The sequence below is a fragment of the Sceloporus undulatus genome, chromosome 2, assembly GCF_019175285.1.
Source record: "Sceloporus undulatus isolate JIND9_A2432 ecotype Alabama chromosome 2, SceUnd_v1.1, whole genome shotgun sequence".
NCBI lineage: Eukaryota > Metazoa > Chordata > Lepidosauria > Squamata > Phrynosomatidae > Sceloporus > Sceloporus undulatus.
This window is the reverse complement of record NC_056523.1, coordinates 80,850,497-80,870,003: the sequence shown is the minus strand read 5'-3', so window position 1 is coordinate 80,870,003 and position 19,507 is coordinate 80,850,497. Positions and strand designations below refer to the sequence as shown.

General features: G+C 39.3%; 1 protein-coding gene across 1 annotated transcript in view; it reads right to left on the bottom strand.

Annotated features, from left to right (window-relative positions):
* Nucleotides 1-4,748: 4,748 nt before the first annotated feature.
* ZFYVE28 (zinc finger FYVE-type containing 28) overlaps nucleotides 4,749-19,507 on the bottom strand; it is a 33,289-nt gene continuing 18,530 nt past the window's right edge. The window contains exons 3-13 of the mRNA XM_042451824.1: nucleotides 19,245-19,382; nucleotides 17,860-18,062; nucleotides 17,317-17,406; nucleotides 16,990-17,079; nucleotides 15,636-15,737; nucleotides 14,621-14,773; nucleotides 13,800-13,936; nucleotides 12,530-12,643; nucleotides 8,805-8,876; nucleotides 6,828-6,940; nucleotides 4,749-5,723 (exon numbers count right to left, since the gene is read on the bottom strand). Coding sequence (XP_042307758.1) covers nucleotides 5,592-5,723; nucleotides 6,828-6,940; nucleotides 8,805-8,876; nucleotides 12,530-12,643; nucleotides 13,800-13,936; nucleotides 14,621-14,773; nucleotides 15,636-15,737; nucleotides 16,990-17,079; nucleotides 17,317-17,406; nucleotides 17,860-18,062; nucleotides 19,245-19,382 — 1,344 coding nt within the window. The 3' untranslated portion in view covers nucleotides 4,749-5,591. The remainder of the gene's footprint in view (nucleotides 5,724-6,827; nucleotides 6,941-8,804; nucleotides 8,877-12,529; nucleotides 12,644-13,799; nucleotides 13,937-14,620; nucleotides 14,774-15,635; nucleotides 15,738-16,989; nucleotides 17,080-17,316; nucleotides 17,407-17,859; nucleotides 18,063-19,244; nucleotides 19,383-19,507) is intronic.

Below are 19,507 nucleotides of genomic sequence, written 5' to 3'. Positions count from 1 at the left end.
ACAGTACATTATATCCAGTGTGTGTGTGTATACACACACACACACATTGTATATAAGGTGTATATATACAATATATACAGTATACTGTGGATATTATATATAGTATATATCAGTATGTACTACACATATATGCATATTAATATTATCATTATATCCCACTTTTCTCACAACAAAAAATAAACATTTTGTTCTTTTTAAGTTGTCTCTAAAACCATCCCCTTTGACCGAACAGTCAGTTCAACCCCCTGAAGCTATGGATGTGTAAATTCATTGAGGCTGTGCTTAGGATGCTGTAACTTAAAGGTAGAATTTTAATCCCACTAGTTGTTTTATCTCACAGCTATTACCATGAAGTCACTTTATCCTTTCATATATGTCTGTCTGTTATGGGGGCTGGGGGGCTGGGATGGGGATGATGATGTTGGGGCTGGGGATGTATGTGTTGTAATGTATTGTAGTATAGTGTTGTGTAATGTGGTATATGTCTAATATATATTCTGTCGTATATGTATATGCTTTTTAATGTCTTTTTTAATCTAATAAAAACTATAATAAAACATAATTGCACTCATGTCAAATATATTTATTTCACCTTTGGTTGTGTCTTGCACTGGAATACACATACCTTCTCACTATGTATCTTACTACCTCTAATGTGGGGCAGGCAGTTCATCAGACATTGCCCTTAGAGCAGTGGTTCTCAACCTTCCTAATGCTGCAGCCCTTTAATACAGTTCCTCATGTTTTGGTGACCCCCAACCATAAAATGATTTTCATCTTGGTGACCCATGTGAAAGGGTTGTTCGACCCCCAAAGGGGTTGTGACCCACAGGTTGAGAACCACTGCCTTAGAGAAACAATTTCGCATTTAGTTGGTGCTAATTCCCCTTCAAATGAGAATTTTGCATTCACCATCATATATATATATATATATATAGAGAGAGAGAGAGAGATGTATGTCAGTGTTCTGTCTTGCGTGATGAGGATTGCTTCTTTTACTTCTCCCTGCCCCTATAGAGCCTGCCACCTCACACAGGTGTTGCAGCTGCAAAAATAAAATACAATATAAGAATAACAACCCTCAACAGACCACACCAGAAAGACTGGTTGTCCAATGCAAACTTCATGCCTGGTAGTTAGTGAACAGCAATAGTTTTAGACTGCTATCTCATGGTCCTATAAACTGTAGGCCAGGTAGAGAGGAGAGTGCAATGGCAGAAGCTTGGCTGCAGAGAGACTCCACTGCCACTATCTCCACACAAAGTAGCCTCTTCATGGTGCGCCTGGGCTGGGGATATTGGCAGAGCACTACTGTCAAATCTAGGGTGGGACCACTCGCAATTACTGATATTGCCTGCTATCTCTCCCTATCCCCCTCTGAGAGTCTGTCAGCCTGATCTCTTGGTGCAACCACTGCAGCATTCATATTAACTCAATATTTGCTGCCCAAGAGGCATTATTACTGCTCCTGCTCTTTTTCTAAAATCCCACATCCATTAAAAACACATTCATTCATAGTTTTTTGTGTGTTTTTGGGGTTATGTGGCCATGTTCTGGAAGAGTTTATTCCTGATGTTTCGCCAGCATCTGTGGTTGGGATCCTCAGAGAATGCTTGCCTGGAAAGGAGTTGGGTATAAATATATCCTGTGTGACCTGGGAGGGCAGGAATGATTTGCATGTGTATTGTTCGTTTGCTAATGGCAGGCCTCAGGGTAGGAGGGTATGCAAAAGAGGATTAGTGTCTGCTTGATTGATAAGCAAAAAGAAATTGAGAATTTTTTTTGTTTCGTACTGTTTGAAATTATTTAGACAAGATTCGATATCCGATGAACTAATTAAGAAATATCTTGATCTGAAAATAATTGGGAAAATCCACCTAGAACAATCACAAATATTAAATGAGGAATTTACCGCACATGAAATTCAAACTGCAATCCTGGATGCCAAACGTGGGAAAGCCGCAGGTCCGGATGGATTCCCGGCCGAGTACTATAAGACTTTCTGAAGAATTGGTGAGACCCCTTATGTTGGTAATGAATGATATTTTGAAAGGAAAAATCCCCGATACATGGTTGGAATCTAATACGACACTTATTCCTAAAACCGACGATGATATCCTCGAACCCAAAAATTTCCACCCTATTGCTCTGCTGAATGCGATTACAAAATTTTTGCAGGTATTTTGGCAAAAAGGGTAAAATCTGTTCTGAAAGAATATATTAGCCTTGACCGGTCCGGTTTTCTACCTGGTAGAAGAATGAAAAACAATGTACGCCATATGTTAAACCTAACTGAACTCCATGAAAAGTGTAACGATAGGAAACTCGCTTTAATATTTTTGGATTTCGAAAAAGCTTTCGACAAGGTTAATTGGCGGTTTCTAAAAGAGATATGTAAAAGAGTAGGAGTCAGATCTAATTTTGAAAATTGGGTTGACCAAATTATCAAAAACAGTGTACGAGAATAATTATAAATGGGGAAAGAACTAAACCTATAGGAATTAATAAAGGCAGCAGGCAAGGCTGCCCTCTATCCCCATTACTGTTTATTTTAATTTTGGAGGTTTTTAATGATGATATTTGGCGGAACACTGATATATTGGGTGTTAAAAATAAAGGGTTAGAAATGAAGCTTAAGGCTTACGCAGACGACTTAGTTTTGTCATTGGCGAACCCAACTGAAGATATTCCCAAGGTTAATAGGGAGCTGAGACAATTTGGAAATGTGTCAGGATTAAATATAAATAAAGAAAAAACCGCACTGCTGACTATGAACCTGAATGACGTGGAGAAGGAACAATTACAAAGATGTTCAGGATATAGAGTTGTGGATAAAGTGAAGTATTTAGGTATTTGGTTGTCTACAAAAAAACTCTGAATTGTTTAAAAATAATTATGGTACGGTATGGCATGATATCAAATATTGGTCTTGCAACTATAAAGATGAACATCCTCCCCAAAATAATGTTTTTGTTCCAAACCATCCCGATTTTGGCAAATGAGAAACCATTTGTACAATGGAACAAAGATATAAGTAGATTTATATGGGGAGGCAAGAAACCACAGGTCCGTTTTAAAACTATGCAGGACGATGTGAGACGTGGAGGAATGGGACTTCCGAATTTAAAGATATATTTTTACGCATGTTGTTTTGAGTGGTTGGTTGACTGGTTTAAACTGGAAGATAGAGTGACTTTCAATCTGAAAATGTCCGGGGCTATATTTGGAGCTCATGCTTATTTGTTCTACGATAAACTTAAAGTTAATAGTGTGTTTTTGCTCCATTATGTCAGGAAAAGCCTTATGAAAGTTTGGCTTAAATTTAAACCGGTTCTATACACAAGACTTCCCATGTGGGTCTCAGTAAATGAGGCATTCCATAGAAACGATGAAATATGCCCCAACAGATGGATCACATATAATGATATTCTAGTGATAGATGAGAGAACTAATGCTTTGATGATAAAAACGCAGGAGAAATTAGAAAGTGAGGGGTGAAAGTTGAATTGGTTTTTATATCATCAAATTAAAGAGAGGTTTATGTTAGATCAAAAAACTTTTAATATAGAGCCGTCAGCCTCTGATTTTGATAAAATCATATTTGCTAAGAATGTCCAGAAAATTTCCAAATTTTATAACTTTCTGTTGAAATTAGAAATGTGTGATGAAGTGTTTAAACCACCAATGATAAAATGGGCTCAGGATCTGGGAGAACCTTTGATTTTAGAGCAATGGGGAAAAACCTGGTGTGGTCGACTCAAATATACTGTTTGTATTGCAATAAAGGAAAACTATTACAAGATGCAGAATAGATGGCATCTTACACCTCTGAAACTCTCCAAAATTTATAAAAACCAAAGTCCAAGCTGTTGGAAATGTGGGAAAGAACAAGGTTCGTTTATACATATGTGGTGGAGATGTGATTCTGCTAGGAAATATTGGACACAGATACATAATAAGATGCAGCTGATACTGAGTTATACAATTAAGTTTGAGCCGAAACAGTTTCTATTGAACATGATCTCGGACTGTAAATTAGAGAATGTACATGGGAAATTACTATATTATATGATTTCTGCCGCCAGATTGGTCTACGCATCTCATTGGAAGGGAGCAAGTCAGCCTACATGGAAAGAATGGATTATGAAACTTTTGGACTTTATAGAGATGGACAAACTTACTAGTTATGTCAGAAATCTAAATTGGGAAAAAACAAAAAAAAAGTTTGAAACCTTTTAGTGTCATTTATTAAAACTGAAGATTTGACCCCCAACTTTATATGGTAGTTTGATAAATCATAAGCTTTAGTTCTGGACACGAAGTTGAGGAATAAAATCTAGCACGGAATATTAACATAAGGAAAAATAAGTATAACAAATCCTGAGTTGGTTCCCTCCTTTTCCTTATAAGAGGGAAGGGAGAGAACCTAACTTGGCAAGGAGAGAAAATGGATGCATCTATATTGAATGTATTAATGGTGTAATTTTGGCAGATAAGGGCCTCCATGCTCTCTAGGAAGTTATTTTGTTTTTTGTATTAAGTTAGTGTATCACTGTGATTGTTACATGTTTATATGTTTGTGTGGTATATATTGTATATTGTATTTTGTATTTTGAATTTTGTTGTCCATTTGTTACATTTTTTTTATTCATCTCTTATAATTTAATAAAGATCAAATTAAAAAAAAACCCACACCAAGTGGCATTTAGTGGATATGGGACAATAGAAAAAGCAACAAGTTTTGGAGAAGAGTTCAGAGTGGATTCTATCTGTGAACACCAGTGTAACAATCCAACAAGAATAGTTATTCTGATCCCAGAAAAGACAGATCAGCTATAGTAACAGCATTTATTCAAGTATTCAGGAAAATAACCTATTCAGTCTGGTTTCAAGAAGGAGCTGTAAGTGTCCCACAAAGGTTTCCAAAGCATCTTCCACACAATAGTGCATTAGGAGAGTTCTCCAGAGAGTACACTGCACATGAAGACTGTTGCAGGTCTTAGCTGTATCATAAGTTGGTAGACAAGTGGCCATGGCTATAATTCCCAAGGCTCTTTTGTTTCTGGGCAATCATTTCATTTCTAGCCAAAGGCACCCTAAAGCCCTTACTGCACGTACACCCAAATTTGGTAATGTAACCTCACAGGATTGTAAAAAATGAATCTGTAGGGCAGAAGACTTTCTTTAATCTTCACCAGAAGCCAGGCAGCCAGCACCTGGCAATTCCTACATGGGCCAGAGTCCTCTCCATCACGGAGAAGAGTGATAGAGGATGGGAGAAGCTTTTATTGCCATACAGAGCTGTTTGCCCAAATATACCCTGTGTTTAATTTTTGCTCAAACCAAAATAAGCCCCAAGTGTTCTTTGCATTAAACAGGAAAAATTAAATCCTGGAATTCCTCCTTCCATGCCAACCCCTGCCCTGCCCACCAAAAGTGTTCTGGAAAGTTCCCATGAGGATCCTAGTAATGTGTGGTTGTTCCCACAGTCCTCTGTAGCTGATATGGGCAGCAGCCACCTTGCACTATTATCTAACGTTTTCTCAGGCACAAGAGGTGTTTTGATGAAGATCCAATGCAGAAGCTGATGCTCATGAACAATTCACATTTTTGCTGCTGGAAGGCAAGTGGGTGGTGTAGCAATGTGAACACAGACGAACTGGCTTCAGTTGCCTGAAGTGGGGCAGAGGTGCCAAGTGTGATGAGCAGCGAGAGCAAAAAATCTGGAGAAAAATAAAATTGTACATCAGTAATAGGTCAAGAGAGCTACTGTAGCTGGTATTGCAAGCCTTGCTTCAGACTTAAAGGAGAACATGGTTTCTGGACCAAGACTCAGTCAAATATATCCCAGTACAGATCCCAACAGAATTTAATTTCAGTCCTTCCTTTACAACCATTAAACCTTTCCCTCTCCTGTACAACCTGTTAGCTCAGCCATGACAGCTGCTTCTCTCATCTTGTTGTATATGGAGATGCTACATTTCCAGAGTCCCATTCAGGCACAGCCATTGTTCATATCATTTACGAAAGTACTGTCCTTAGGAAATCAAGTAATTAATCCACAGTTTCCAGGCAAAATATGTTATATTTCAGGGGTTGGGGAAAATGTGGGCTACATATGGCCCTCCATCCCTTTTTCTGCAGACCTCAAAAATTGTTAGGTTTTTTTGGTGGGGGGATGCCACCTAGAGCAGTCTTCCCAAGTCAAATATTGAAAATCTCCAGTCTCCACTGATTTTCAGCCCAGCCCACCCCATCCCACACAACATCACACCACCACCCCCAAAAGGCTGACAAAATGTTAAGTATCATACGAGTCCTGTATTCTTGGACTGGTATCCGTGGTTTCACTTACCCACATCCCCCAAAAAATGTTCTCTCTAAGCATTTTCTATGGCCTCCAGCGCTATTCTATGGTGTGCTTCTATGTCACGCTGGAGGATCTAGAAATGCTTACAGAGGGATTCTCTCCAGGAATCTCTAGGTTCTCCAGTGCAATTCTATGGTCAACTTTCTCCAGAGCTCATTCATTTCAATAGAGTTTGCTATTATCCACACTTTCACATTTCCATGGTTATGTTTGAGAATATATCCCCCACAGATACAGGGGGTCATACTAGTACATTTCTAGTCACAGACAGGATTGATTTGTGGTTGATTTTCTGGTTCAAAATCAGGTACTGTGGCTTGGCATGGGAGCTAATTAGGCCACACTACAGTCATCCATCCCTTCCATAGCACTGTCTGTCCAACTCTTGTGCTGGTTTTGCTTCTTCCAGGGAAAACGCCTTTGCAGGTCTACAAAAAGTCAACATAGCTTTTTTTACCTTTCCACAACTCCGGCAGTGGTGACGTCGACGAAGAAAGGTAAAAGGTAGGCGACAAGCCATGCAATGCCTGCAAGTGCTATCTGGCACCCAGTCTGGGGGTCCCAAAGGATCTGAAAAAAGCAGAAGTGCAGATGGTAAGCTGGCTGTGCATCTGAAGTCAGTCAGAACCACACAGCACATCCCAACTAAAAGGTGTTAAGAAAATGAGTAAATGCATGGGGGGGTCTCTCTGACCACTATATTCATATATAACTGATAACAAACAAAGATGTCTGTATTAGTCTGTTGCAGTTAGAGATGAGAAGGCCCAGAAAAAAACTGGAAAAATTACGGGGAAAAACAGTTTTTCTGTTGATGTTTTTCCTGAAGCCTTTTTTGTTTTTTCCCAAAAAATTGAGAAAATGAAGAAAACCAATTATGGATTTTTTATTTTACCATGATGAATAAAATCTTTAAGATACCGTGTTCATATATTCTCCAAATCATTTCTAAAAACTATGTACAGTATCAGGTTATTCTAAGTTCTGTGCACTGAATGAGGACAAGCAAGTCCTAGGATACAATCTGAAATCTCCAATGCAAGAGCAAGATGGATTTCTTCCTTTAGGGGGCGTTGAAAGAATCTGGTCTATGTTTGGGAACACACTAAATCAAGAAATAAACTGACATGTCAAAGGGTGGAGAAGCTTCTTTTAATTTGGGTATACCTTCAGTTTTTAGAAGTCCATGATAACTATGATGATGACAAACATAACAAAGCAGAATCATAGACTGAAACTGATGCTGATAATCAGGACTGCATCCACACTGCAGAAATAATGCAGTTTGACACCACTTAAGGCCATGGCTCAGTGCTATGGAATTCTGGGATTTGTAGTTTGAGACATTTAGCCTTCCATGTCAGAAAATTCTGGTGCCACAACAAACTACAATTTCCAGGATTCCCTAGCATTGAGCCATGACAGTTAAAGTGGTGTCAAACTGGAATATTTCTGCAGTGTGGATGCCGCCCAGGGCTCGGAAAACGAATCTGATTAAATTTCATGCCTATTAATTCCATCTTCGTCCCTCCTCCCTTCCACACACTCCCCCCTCCCCAATTCTTTTTAAGGGAATGGGTGCTCTGTGTCTATTTGATACTGTGGAGAGGAAATATAAATAATTTTTTATTACTAATGTTGATTATTTCTTCTATGTTTTTGTTTGTTTGTTTGTTTATTGTTGTTTTGCCTGCTCCACATAAACTAGCAAATCCAAAGTTCACGAGATTATTACTTCATTTGTTACAATTTTTTTAAAAGTAAATTCTATTTGTAATAATTGTTTGAACACATTGTATTTTAATATACCAATTGTGATAATTTGGCAAATCAAATTGTACACATTCATATTTTATGTTCCTAAAGTAACAGAGTGACTTTCAGTCTGTAAAAAGTGCTAATGTTGCATTTTTTTCCCAATTTTTCCTAAAACACACCCATGTCTTCAAAATTTCTGGAAATTTTACATCTTGCAGCATAGAAAGGAAAGGTGGGGGAGGGACTGAGCAGCATCTTAAGTTTGATCCACTTTACCATGAATTGCTGGAAAATAAGAGATGTGCTCCGGTCCCTGTCCCCCCCCCTCCTTTCAGTCAGACAAAGAGGTCCATTAAATGGTAAAGGAGAAGGGTAGAGAGTTGCAGGGAGGGAGATTATAATTAACTGCACATTAGGATTCATCTGCCCAGGTACAAAGTTTCAGGATAGCACATGGCTCAGACAAAACAGCATATCAAAGTGGGAAATACCTGTTATAAACCAAGAACTAGACTTTGAGCAGGATCTTGCTGCAAATTAAAGACCAAAATTCCCTTAACTTTTCTTAAAGACCAGGCAGAGAGAATCACTGACTGGGTCAAGCAACTTCCTCTGTGACAACAATACTGCCGAAGCTGAGGCCTGTAAATGCCCTTTTTACACTCTCTGTTCTTACCTTCTCTGTTATTGCAACAAAGAGCACAGTCTGCTGCTTGAGAATCTGTTGATGTCACACACATCTCTGTTTCTGAAAATGAAAGGGGGGGGAGCTATTAGCATGCACATATCACTCCACAAAAACATGCCTGTACCAAAGCAATGTGCTAGAACCTAAATGCAACTTGCATAACCACCTGAGAGGTTTGTAGGCTGCTCCTATTGTATGTGTGCCTTCAAATCGCCTGTCAACTTATGGTGATTCTATTTATCTGTTATTAAAAAGGGAGGTGGTTGATTATGTGATATATAGAAAATGAATTGCCAAATTTCCAAATGGCTTTGCAGTGGGAAATGTGAATTTAGCACTTGGTGCTGCTGGGTTTAATCTTTTCCATTTCGATGTTTTGCCATTCAAATATTCTTCTTCTGAACCTACTATTACCCCTATTGCAAAGACACACACAAGGAGATCATGAAAAGTGGAAGAATCATTCAGCTTCCCCTTAATGCTGATTTTTTTATATTCAGAGGTTGACTGCTTTATAAATTTTAAAAAATCAAAATTTTGGCTATGATCCTACATTGTTTCAGTGTAGTGTAACTATCTGTCCATGGAGTTATGTTACATAACTCCTGTAATGAATATCATTGTAGCACATTATAGATGAATCAATGGTCAATGTGCGTGATTAACTATCCATTGTGCAACTGTAATACACAATGTGCAAAGGCATTGCACAAAAACAGTGTGCTTTTACATGCTACTCTGTGTACTTCAATGCATGCGAAACAGCTCTGCATGTGCAATTCAGTTTACACCACCATCAGCATTGCATGTGGTTTTAAAAAAAACACCCACTGCATATGCAGTGCAAATAACACTTCTGTATGTCACTAACTGGATGATGATGGCTATTGTGTTTAAAGTGCGTAGAAAATGCCAAAAAATGTAGGTGGAGAACAAATTTAGCGGTGGCAAGAAATCCACTTCTGGTTTTGAAAAACAGGATGTTTTCAATATTTCAGGAGTGCAGCAGGAGGAAGGGGTGCCCTGCAATTGGCTTTTAAAAAGTGAATTGCCATCCTGAAAGCTTCCAGGAGTGGAAATACATTAGTTTGCCAGGAAAAGGCCTATCCAAGGGAGTTTTGAAGGCCATAAAAACCATGAGGGGGTCAGACTTTATCTACTCCTGCTCTAAAGTATCAGGTAGAAGGAAGTAAAACTTCTTGGAACAAGGGAAGCCACACACAGGAATCACAAAGTGTCAGTCACATAGTCCATGAGAGGTTTTTTTCCCTGGGCTCATTGTTACTAGCATGCCTGCTAAGGCACATCCAAAAGGCAAAGGGGAAGGAAAGTGAATTAAGCAAATTCCTTTCTTTTTTTTCTTTTTTGTCCTTTTGTTTTCTATAGCAAAAATATTGATGACACCTTGGCTTAGACACCAAAACAAACAAACAACAACAAAAACAAAAACCTGGTGGGCTTTTAAACACACAATTAAAAAGATATTCTGCAACTATTCCATCTTTTTCTTCTTAACAGATTTTTCTGTGGTAAGAAAAAGATGGAAGAAGCAAAGGAAAACAGAAGAGGGTTAGTAATGGAAGATGTCATTGTCTAGTCCCCCATAAAATTCTGTAAGTGAGGCAGGGTAATGGCACAATAAAACAAATCCTTGTCTGGAATGACCCTATAATTCTGAAATTCCCTTCTAAGGACTATTGTGTTGTGTCAACATGCAACCATTGGAGAAGAGCACTGAGGTTTCCAGGGCACTAATACATCCCATTCTTACTACACAGAGATAAATCTCCATGAAGTAACAGGGGCAGTAGGACAGGCCATACCAAGCCAATTCTGCCACTGTAACTTCATCAGGTTTCAGTTTGGGCTCAAATCAAAGCACTGGATTTATTCTTCAAAACCACGAAGGGCCCAGGACTAGCATGTCTTAAGAATCACCTCCTCCAATATGAAACTGGTCAAGATTGAAGGTTTCTTTGCCAACAGACATGCAAAATTCCATGCATGATGGTGGTCCTTTGAAACACTATGCCTCTGTTTCGGGCAGGTTTTCTTTTGTGGTGCCATAATTATGGAATAGTCTGGCAAGATTGGTTAGTCTGGTATCTTCTTGCCCAGTTTCAAAGAAATTCCTTATACTGTTTTAATCAGACAGGCATTTTTAAATTAGAGGCCCTAATTATGTATTTAGCTTGCTGCTGTGAGCATGGTTTTATAAAACTATTTTATTGTTGTTTATTTCATTGAGTTCAGATAGTTTTAAAATGTCAGGAAAAAGCCACATGGGATATATAGTCACAAGAAATATAATATGTATATGAATGTATTTGAAAGTAACATGACACAGCAAAAGTTATTGAATTGTCACACAGGTGTTGTAAGTAATGTAATTAGAGAGTCCTGAAAGCCAAGGACATATGAGGCAATGACAAAGTGAAAAGATGCAAATTGATATCACCTGAGAGTCATTGAGTGGACAGTAATGTATGATGCAATGTGAGGGCTAGATTGAGCCAAGTATGGTATGTCAATCATAATGTATGTACACGCCCAGGAGGTGGCAACTGTATAATGAATAGAGAGACAAATGTCTATATAAGCAATAATGTTTGGCAATACTTTGTGTGGGTATAGAGGAGTATAGTAGTGTGGGTATTGAGGAGTATAGTAGTGTGGGTATTGAGGAGTATAGTAGTGTGAGTTTTGTGAGTAGTGAATTGTTTTGTGCATAGTGTATATATTAGAATAAAAGTAGATCTTTTATATAAGAAGACTACTGTGTTGACTGGTGTCCTGAGAGTTGAACAAGAACCAGCAGACTGCAGAGAAGATTGGAAGACATCTTCAGCCAATACTCAGAGCTACTGGTCAAACTGGTTGTTCTTCCGCTGACCAGGGTGGTGAGAGTGAAAGCCAGGAGAAGAGCTGCAACTCCCATCATCCCTAACATAAAATTGTATGGTGTCTATATATATTTTTGTCAGCCACCTTCTATTAGATTTTCATCATAGGAAGATAAGATAAAAAAATTGAAATAGGTATTCTAATGCACGATATTTATGCACCCACTCAAAAATTTACATCCTTCTCTTTAAACTCATTTTCTTTATTCAGCCTGGCTTAGAACAATAAAATGCTACACTTCATAATAATAAAAAAGCCCCAACAACAATATAAAACCAGGCTCAGCAGACAGAAAGCCACAGACAGGATTTGGCATCCAAAACTACATCATCCCAACCTTCAAGGCAAAAGCTTGCCAGAACAAGAATGTTTTTACCAACAAACAGAAAGAAGCAAGAGAAGACAGCAGTTGAATCTCATGGGGCAGAGGCAGATAACTTGTGGCCTTTCAGATCTTGCTGGAGTGCAACTCCCATCATCCTTAGCCAACATGGTCAATAATACAGGATGTTAGGAGTTTAAATCCAAAAGCATCTGGAGGTCCACAAGTTGCCCCCCCCCCCATGTGTGCATTATGCATTCCATAATCTCAAAACGTTGCCAGTTGTGTTGGAAAATAAAAGTTGTTACTCTAAGCATTACAGCATCACAGCTCAAGCTGTCTCACTAACATCACTGCCTGGCAGTTTCAACACAGCAGCATCATGTGTTCTTATCATTAGGAGCCACTGGCTTTTCATCCGGCTCTGCATGCAAACACTAAAGAAAAGGGCGATGGAATCACACATAACTTAAGGAGATTTACTCACGGTCAGTGTCAGTCACCACCAGTTCCTCTGTCTGAGATGTCACAATTTTGAACACGCTCTTCAGAATGGCACGCAGGTCACTTGCGAAGTTGGTCTGGAGCTGATCTGCCACTCCTGCCCATATACAATACAGCATCTCAGTTCATTTATATCAATTGCACAATGATTCAAGGGTAAGAAATGATTGCAGATCAACAAACACAACACTCCTCCTTCAAACAGAAGCCGGTCTTATTGTGAGTGCTAAACAAAGAATTCTTTCCATTTACATTCTGAATCAACTAGGAAACTATTTTGGCTAAATCTTTCCAACATATCCAATCAAACTGCTTGTTAGGCACAACTGTTGGGATTATAAAGTGGTATTAAATGCCTTTGTTTTTTTTGTTTTTTTTTAAGAAGCTGATTAAATAACAACCACTTTTGTCATAAAAATTCATCTTTAGGGCTAAATGGAGAACTAATGTAGTCTCTGAGCTGAATTTGGACATCCCTAGTTCAAAGTTCTAGAGGTAAACCATTCTTACCCACGGCCCCATTTCTGTAATATGGGGGAATGGGGCAATATGGCCTGCCTTACAAAGTGATTGCAAGGTTTCATAAACTGGGCTGCACTATATCATAAAGTACTAGCAAAATGAACATTTCTACATATATACATGCACATAAATATACATAATAATTACTACTCTCATCATCTGCAAAGCCACTAGCTGCCATCTTCTGAGCCTCAGAGGATTTCAACAGAGTGCAGGACAAAAGATCACCATGTATCACAGATTAATCTGGCTGGTTCTGTTTTAAAGCAAAGCTCTGCTTAACCTATGGCATAGGACCTCTGCATTCTGGAAGCTTATTTGACTCTAGAAGGTCTTCCAAATCCCTTACCCCATCTTCGTTACTGCTCCAAGTCAGTATCTCTTCCCAAAAGTGGCCACAAACAACTTTCCAGCTTCTTTGGGGCAATTATTATCTAGTATGTCAACTTTTTACTCAGACATAGTATTGGCTAATGTCTAAAATTCTAATGAAAAGAGGTCCTCCACTTCTCTAATATGTTTTGAATATGTCCCAGTCATAAGGAGCACTTGATCACTCATCAAGTTAGTCCAAGTTAGTTGGACTGCAAAGGATGCTATGCCTGTTTGAGGTCTCTTTTGAAACCAAACCACATACCTGCAAGTTACTATTCCATGAGCACTGTAGAATATATGACAAGAGGGACCTGAACTATTCTCCTTGACAAAAAATAAATAAAATGGGCACTCACCAGAGATGCAAACAAATAGTGTGTGAATCATGTCATCTGTACTGCTGTAGCGGGCTCGCAGTTCCATCCTTCGTGTTCTTTGTGGAACTCCTGTGATCATGCCTACCTGGGGACTAGTAGCCTCTTGCCCAAGATGCCTGTTAAGAGAAAAACAAGCAGTTAGAACACACATAAGACTTCCTCTTTTACCCTCTACCCCTTGTTCTTTCACAGGAGAAACAAGGGTAGAAAATCCACAATCTATCCTAGATATCTATACAACAGAGGAGATCTGTTGTAAACCGCTCGAATTCCCAGTGATTGGGCGATATATAAATAAATCCTATTATTATTATTATTATTATTATTATTATTATTATTATTATTATTATTATTATTATATCTTAGTGCCAGTTAATGATCTGCAAAGGGAAGATAATTCCCTAACAATGAGGATGCATGTGTCCCCATATCAGCTCTGGGGCAAACAAAATGGCTGCATTTACCTTATCATCTCCCAGAGACAAAGTTATTAAATCCTCAAATACTGAGAGAAGTATGGTTGCTGTTCAGAAATGCTGCCTGGCTGTCTTTATTCCCATTAAGCTCTCAAGTAGTACCTCTGGCTAATAAACCTCTGGCTATGATCTTTTGGTATCACCTGAGTCAGTTTCATTGCTGCCAATATTCCCACTGACATTTTTGAGGCTGAACAGTCATGTGCCTTGGATTGAAACCTTTATCTTCTCTGTCAAGTAGCCGCCCACCAAGAGGTACACTGGGTCAAGAGCAGCAAGTAATTAATTGGCATAGGTAAAGGAAGAAAAGGTTATTTGTCACACCTTGGAGCAGATGGGCAACTATGTGGAGTTGCAAGGCCTCTGAGGTCAGGAGAATCTTTGTCACTGAATGGTTGTGAATCTGCAGCACTCTCATTCAGCACACGTTTCTCCAACTTGTAAAGTTCTTCCTTGGACAGAACACGCAGCAAATCCCTATAAGGGAAAAGGCTCATAAAGGAGGCAACTAGGAAAAGACAACAAAGGGAAAGGATGGGCAACTCAGTCTGCACAGCACTCATAAGGAAGAGGAGCTCCAAGCTACACTTATGACTGAAGCTTAAGTGCAATGTAAAAGCAAGCCTGCAAAAAGAAACTCACTCACACATACCAGGAACAAATGTATATCCACCTTGCAACACAATGAGGGAGCCCTCAGCTTCATCTCTCCCAAATATGCACATGAACTCTCATTTTGCCCTCAGAATATCCTCTTTCATTCTCTGCTAACTGCATGTCTGTCTGCAAGGAAGAGCCACCTTTACTGAATCTCGACGCCTCCCAACTTAAGCATTTTATTCAGAGCTTATCAAAGCTTGTCAGCATAATCATGTGGTAAAATATTTCTAGGATTGCATTACTTCAGACCACAAGATGTCAGAGAGAGCATTTCTTTAAGGTATTCCCCACATATTTATTAAACTATCACAGTTAGAAAGAAGAGCTAGGCCAGAGCCTTTGGCTGACGTGCCAAATTATTACATCCAGGGAATTTTATAATATGTGGAGGCATTCAGAATACAACCTGTAAATATCCATACATCTTATCTACAACCTATCTGTATACTGCTCCAAGAGCCTCTGGTGTAAGATAAGATAAAAACTATGTATTTTAATAAATAACATAAAGTAACATAAAATAAACTTCTGTTCCAAGAAAGTCAGTTCCATATGTTTTTCTACGATGTGCAATTTGAGACAAAGAATGTCCCCTTCTAAAAAAAGAGCCAAGCCCCACCTATTGTGGTGATGTTCCAGCCACTCCTGTGCAACGTTTGGTCCCTTTTTAGTCACTCACCTGATTTTTCTAAGCAAGACATAAAATGGGCTGAACACTCTAGATATGTCCTCAGGCCTCCGCTCCAAGTTGAGGGGTCCATCTGGATAGATCAGAAGACCACTGGATAGAAGGGGGGAAACAATAGGATAGGGCTACTTTATGCTTTTTTTAAAGTTCAAGAGTTTTTAACGGGAGTTATCTTTAGACTAATGAGAATTACTCTTCCCTCATATCTTCTGAATAGTAGATATTGAAGTTTTTTTACAAGATCTTTCAAAATAAGAAGAAATCAGCACAACATGTCAGAGCAGAAACACATCAATGAGCCCTGTCTAAGCCCTTTTAAAAGTATTTGGCCAACACAGTAACAACTTCAGTCACATTCATAATTAACTTTAATAGTCTACTTCATCCTTTTTAGGGCTATCTATTCAATCATGATGCAACTTCACTTTCTATGGTCTGTTGTCTGTGCTTAAGCACATCCAAATTCCTGCTGCTCAAGAGTTAGAAGTCACATACATGTATGTTAGCTTCCTTGGGTCCCACTTTGGGAGAAAGGCGGGATAAAAATAAAATAAATAAATAATAAATAAATAATACAGATATCCCAATACATAACTTTGTGGAAAACCATGCTGAAATAGCATGGCCGCCATTTTGCTGAGACACGGGCACCAGTGAAAATCCTAACCAACAGCCCCTTCCAAGAATGGTCATTCAGAGAGACGGGTTTACACACATTAGAAAGGCTTTCCACACATTATAATACAACGTATCAACATCAACATGCAAAAGCAAGAATTCAATTTAACCCAAGTGTATATAAGTTTGAGCAATGGGGAAAGAAAGTTTTCTCCACCCAATTTTTGGGGCTTCATCCTAACCTACTACTACATCACAAAATATGAAGGGCAGAAGGCTTAGAGGAAGGATAGCTTATTTTCAAGGAAATTTGCACTTTTAGGAGAACAGTATAGTTTTAAAACAAGATGTACAATTTGTGTGCCTTGTGTCAAAGACAAATTGCCATGAGGTTTGCCAGTAGTGTGCTGCCAAAATATGATCATGAAGAGCTGGAGCAAATTTGACACTAGTAGTAGGGGCTGCAAGTGGCCCATGGGCCACATTTGGCCCATCCCTAATGTACCACATATGACATGCCTGTGTCATTTTGACCATACTGCCATGTTATTCTGTTATTGTGTAACTGTAACCATGTTATTTTGCCAAGGATATATGTCTATTTTGCCATCTTTGGCAACTAGAATTGGTATTCAGACCTATGGACCTATGGAGTTCTATACTGCAACAAGGTTCTACGTTCAACCACAAGGTGACTGGTAAAAACAAACAGAACACAACCACATACCTAATGATAGCCAAGCGGGGAATGGTGAACATCAGCTGTGGCTCATACCCATCAATCATATCCTGAGTCAAATAACCAAGTTTCAGAGCTCTAAGTGGGGGAGAGAAGGGAAGAGAGAAAGGACAGAGAATTAATTGTAAAAATAAGGGCAGATGTCACACACACACCACTGCCCAGGCAGTTAATAATCCTGGACCAAGTTGGACTAAGTTAGAGCAAGATTTCCACTTTAAAGGGTTGGTAATTTTGCTTCACAAGATGTAGGTTCACTCTGTTACAGGAGGAGACTGTATTTGTTCAAGTCACAGAGTGTGCCCAAATCCTCACCTGGCCACAGTTTCACAGAAGAGCACAACAATCTCCTGCTGCCTATAGATCTCTTCAGGTGACTTCACTGAGACTAAAGATGAAACATAGCTGGAAAAAGAAAGAAGCTGTGAAACCCAGTGTTATCACAGTCAGCATCTGCTTAGCATAAAAACCCCAAGATACCACCCACTACCATCACCACTTCTGGCTTCTCTTTTCAGATAGCTATATGTATGCCACCAAATAAGAATTCCCATTACTACCCAGATAAATTTTACCACCCAGATCCAGGATGCATCCCATCCAAAATGCTATTTAGCACCTGTCTGCTTATATGCAAACTTGAGCAGCATGTAGAATGTTTAGATCTCTGCAACTGGATATTTGGCCAGCTTACTATCTTGTTTCCACTCCTTTGATGGAACACTAAACATTAAAACTCAGCTACTCTGCTGGATAAGATCAGAAATCTATCTCATCTGATGGAGGAAACTCAGATCCCTTTGGAAAATCCTCACGCAAGATACATACTGATCAATAGTGAGGGAACCTAGCAGTTACCTCAGCTCAAATTCAGCAAAGAGTATATCAAAGCGGATCAGTGCCCTGCGGATAGGTTCTGAATAGGGTCCAGGTTGGTTTAGGCTCTGCTCCCGAAGTACCATCCGCACCAACTCCAAGCTGCATAGCAGATCCTTGGCTAGGGGTCGCAACCGTACTCCATCTGCCTCATCCACATCAATATAGGTGCGTGCCATAAGACACTGAAAGAAGATAATACTGGCAGCTCAGAAACACTGCTTGTCTCTTCCTATCATAGCATAAAGTAATTTCAGGGCTAGGATGAATGCTTCAGCCAATTGCTGAAGGTTAATTCCAGGAAGAGTCCCAGATTGTATCCCGATAAATTTGCAAGCACCAGTCCCCCAAAATTCAGCAGAGATTATCACACTGGAGCCAATTCAGCAATAACTGCAGTAATGAAAACAAAAAGAAGCAGTTGTGCTATAGTGCTCAGTAGTTTCACACACTCTTGCTTTCATAGGATTTGGAAACTTAAAAGCCAAAGGATAGTGCAATTGCTTTTCACACATACTCGTGAATGAATCATTAGTACATTGGCATTGATCATTTTGCACCTCCCATAGTCCCTTTAAACCTGGGTTGCTTCCTGCAGTCCCTCTGAAATTTAAAGATTACAGGTTGCTTGTTTAAATGTGCTAAACCTGTTGTAAAATCAGTTCCACAAAAATAGTCTTTTTCTTTAACAAACTTTCACCTCCATTCCCCCCCCCCCACCTTTATCTCCCCCAGCCAAATGGGAAGGGAGGGAAATCAAGGCAGTGACAGAAAATATATAAGAAGAAAGACTGAAACTAAAAGGAACATTGTACCAAACTGTAACATTGCAACAACAGAGGCATTTAAAAGTCCAAATGAACAGTCCCTTTAAAGTCTAAAGATTCCAGCTTGCTTCCCACAGTCCCTTTAAATTTTAAAGATCCCACATTGTTTCCCCACTAGTGTCAATGAAACACGATTAGCTTTCGCACTCTGCCAATCGCACTTCAATCACACTATTGAGAAGCCATTCACAGGAATTCCCAGTGAATAGTTTGTTGCTTGAGCATTGCTCAAGTCTGAACTGAGCACGACATCATCTGAAAATCTTCTGCAAAATCACGTGATTATCCCAGCATTTTGCCCTTTCCTCCCCCCCTTTTCTGCCATGTGATAATCTCCAGCAATCATCTGTTGTGGAGTCTGGAATAATACAACAAAAGAAACTGAGGTGATGACTTCTGGAAGAGCAAAAAAGGAGAGATCGTGGCACCAGTTGGCCAAGCATTAGAAGCACTACCATTTCAGCTTTTTGTATTTGAATACAACTCGATTAAGAATATGAAACATCCAGTCTCAAACCCCCCTCCCCTCTGCCCACTCACCTCAGCAGCAAACAACATGTGGTTCCGGAGGTTGTCTACCAGAAGATCTTCAGGGAATTTGATGACATAGTCACGACCATGACGCTCTCTGGGGATGCACTCATCCATAATCCTCTCTATAATGGACAGCAGTTCAGCCTGGCAAAATGCAAAGAAACATTATTAGCCTCAAGGCAAGTACAGTACAGTGATACCCAATGAGCTGGATACCCAAAAGCAGGAGATTGCTTCTTCCTAGAACAGTACTGAAGGGCAAGGCAAAT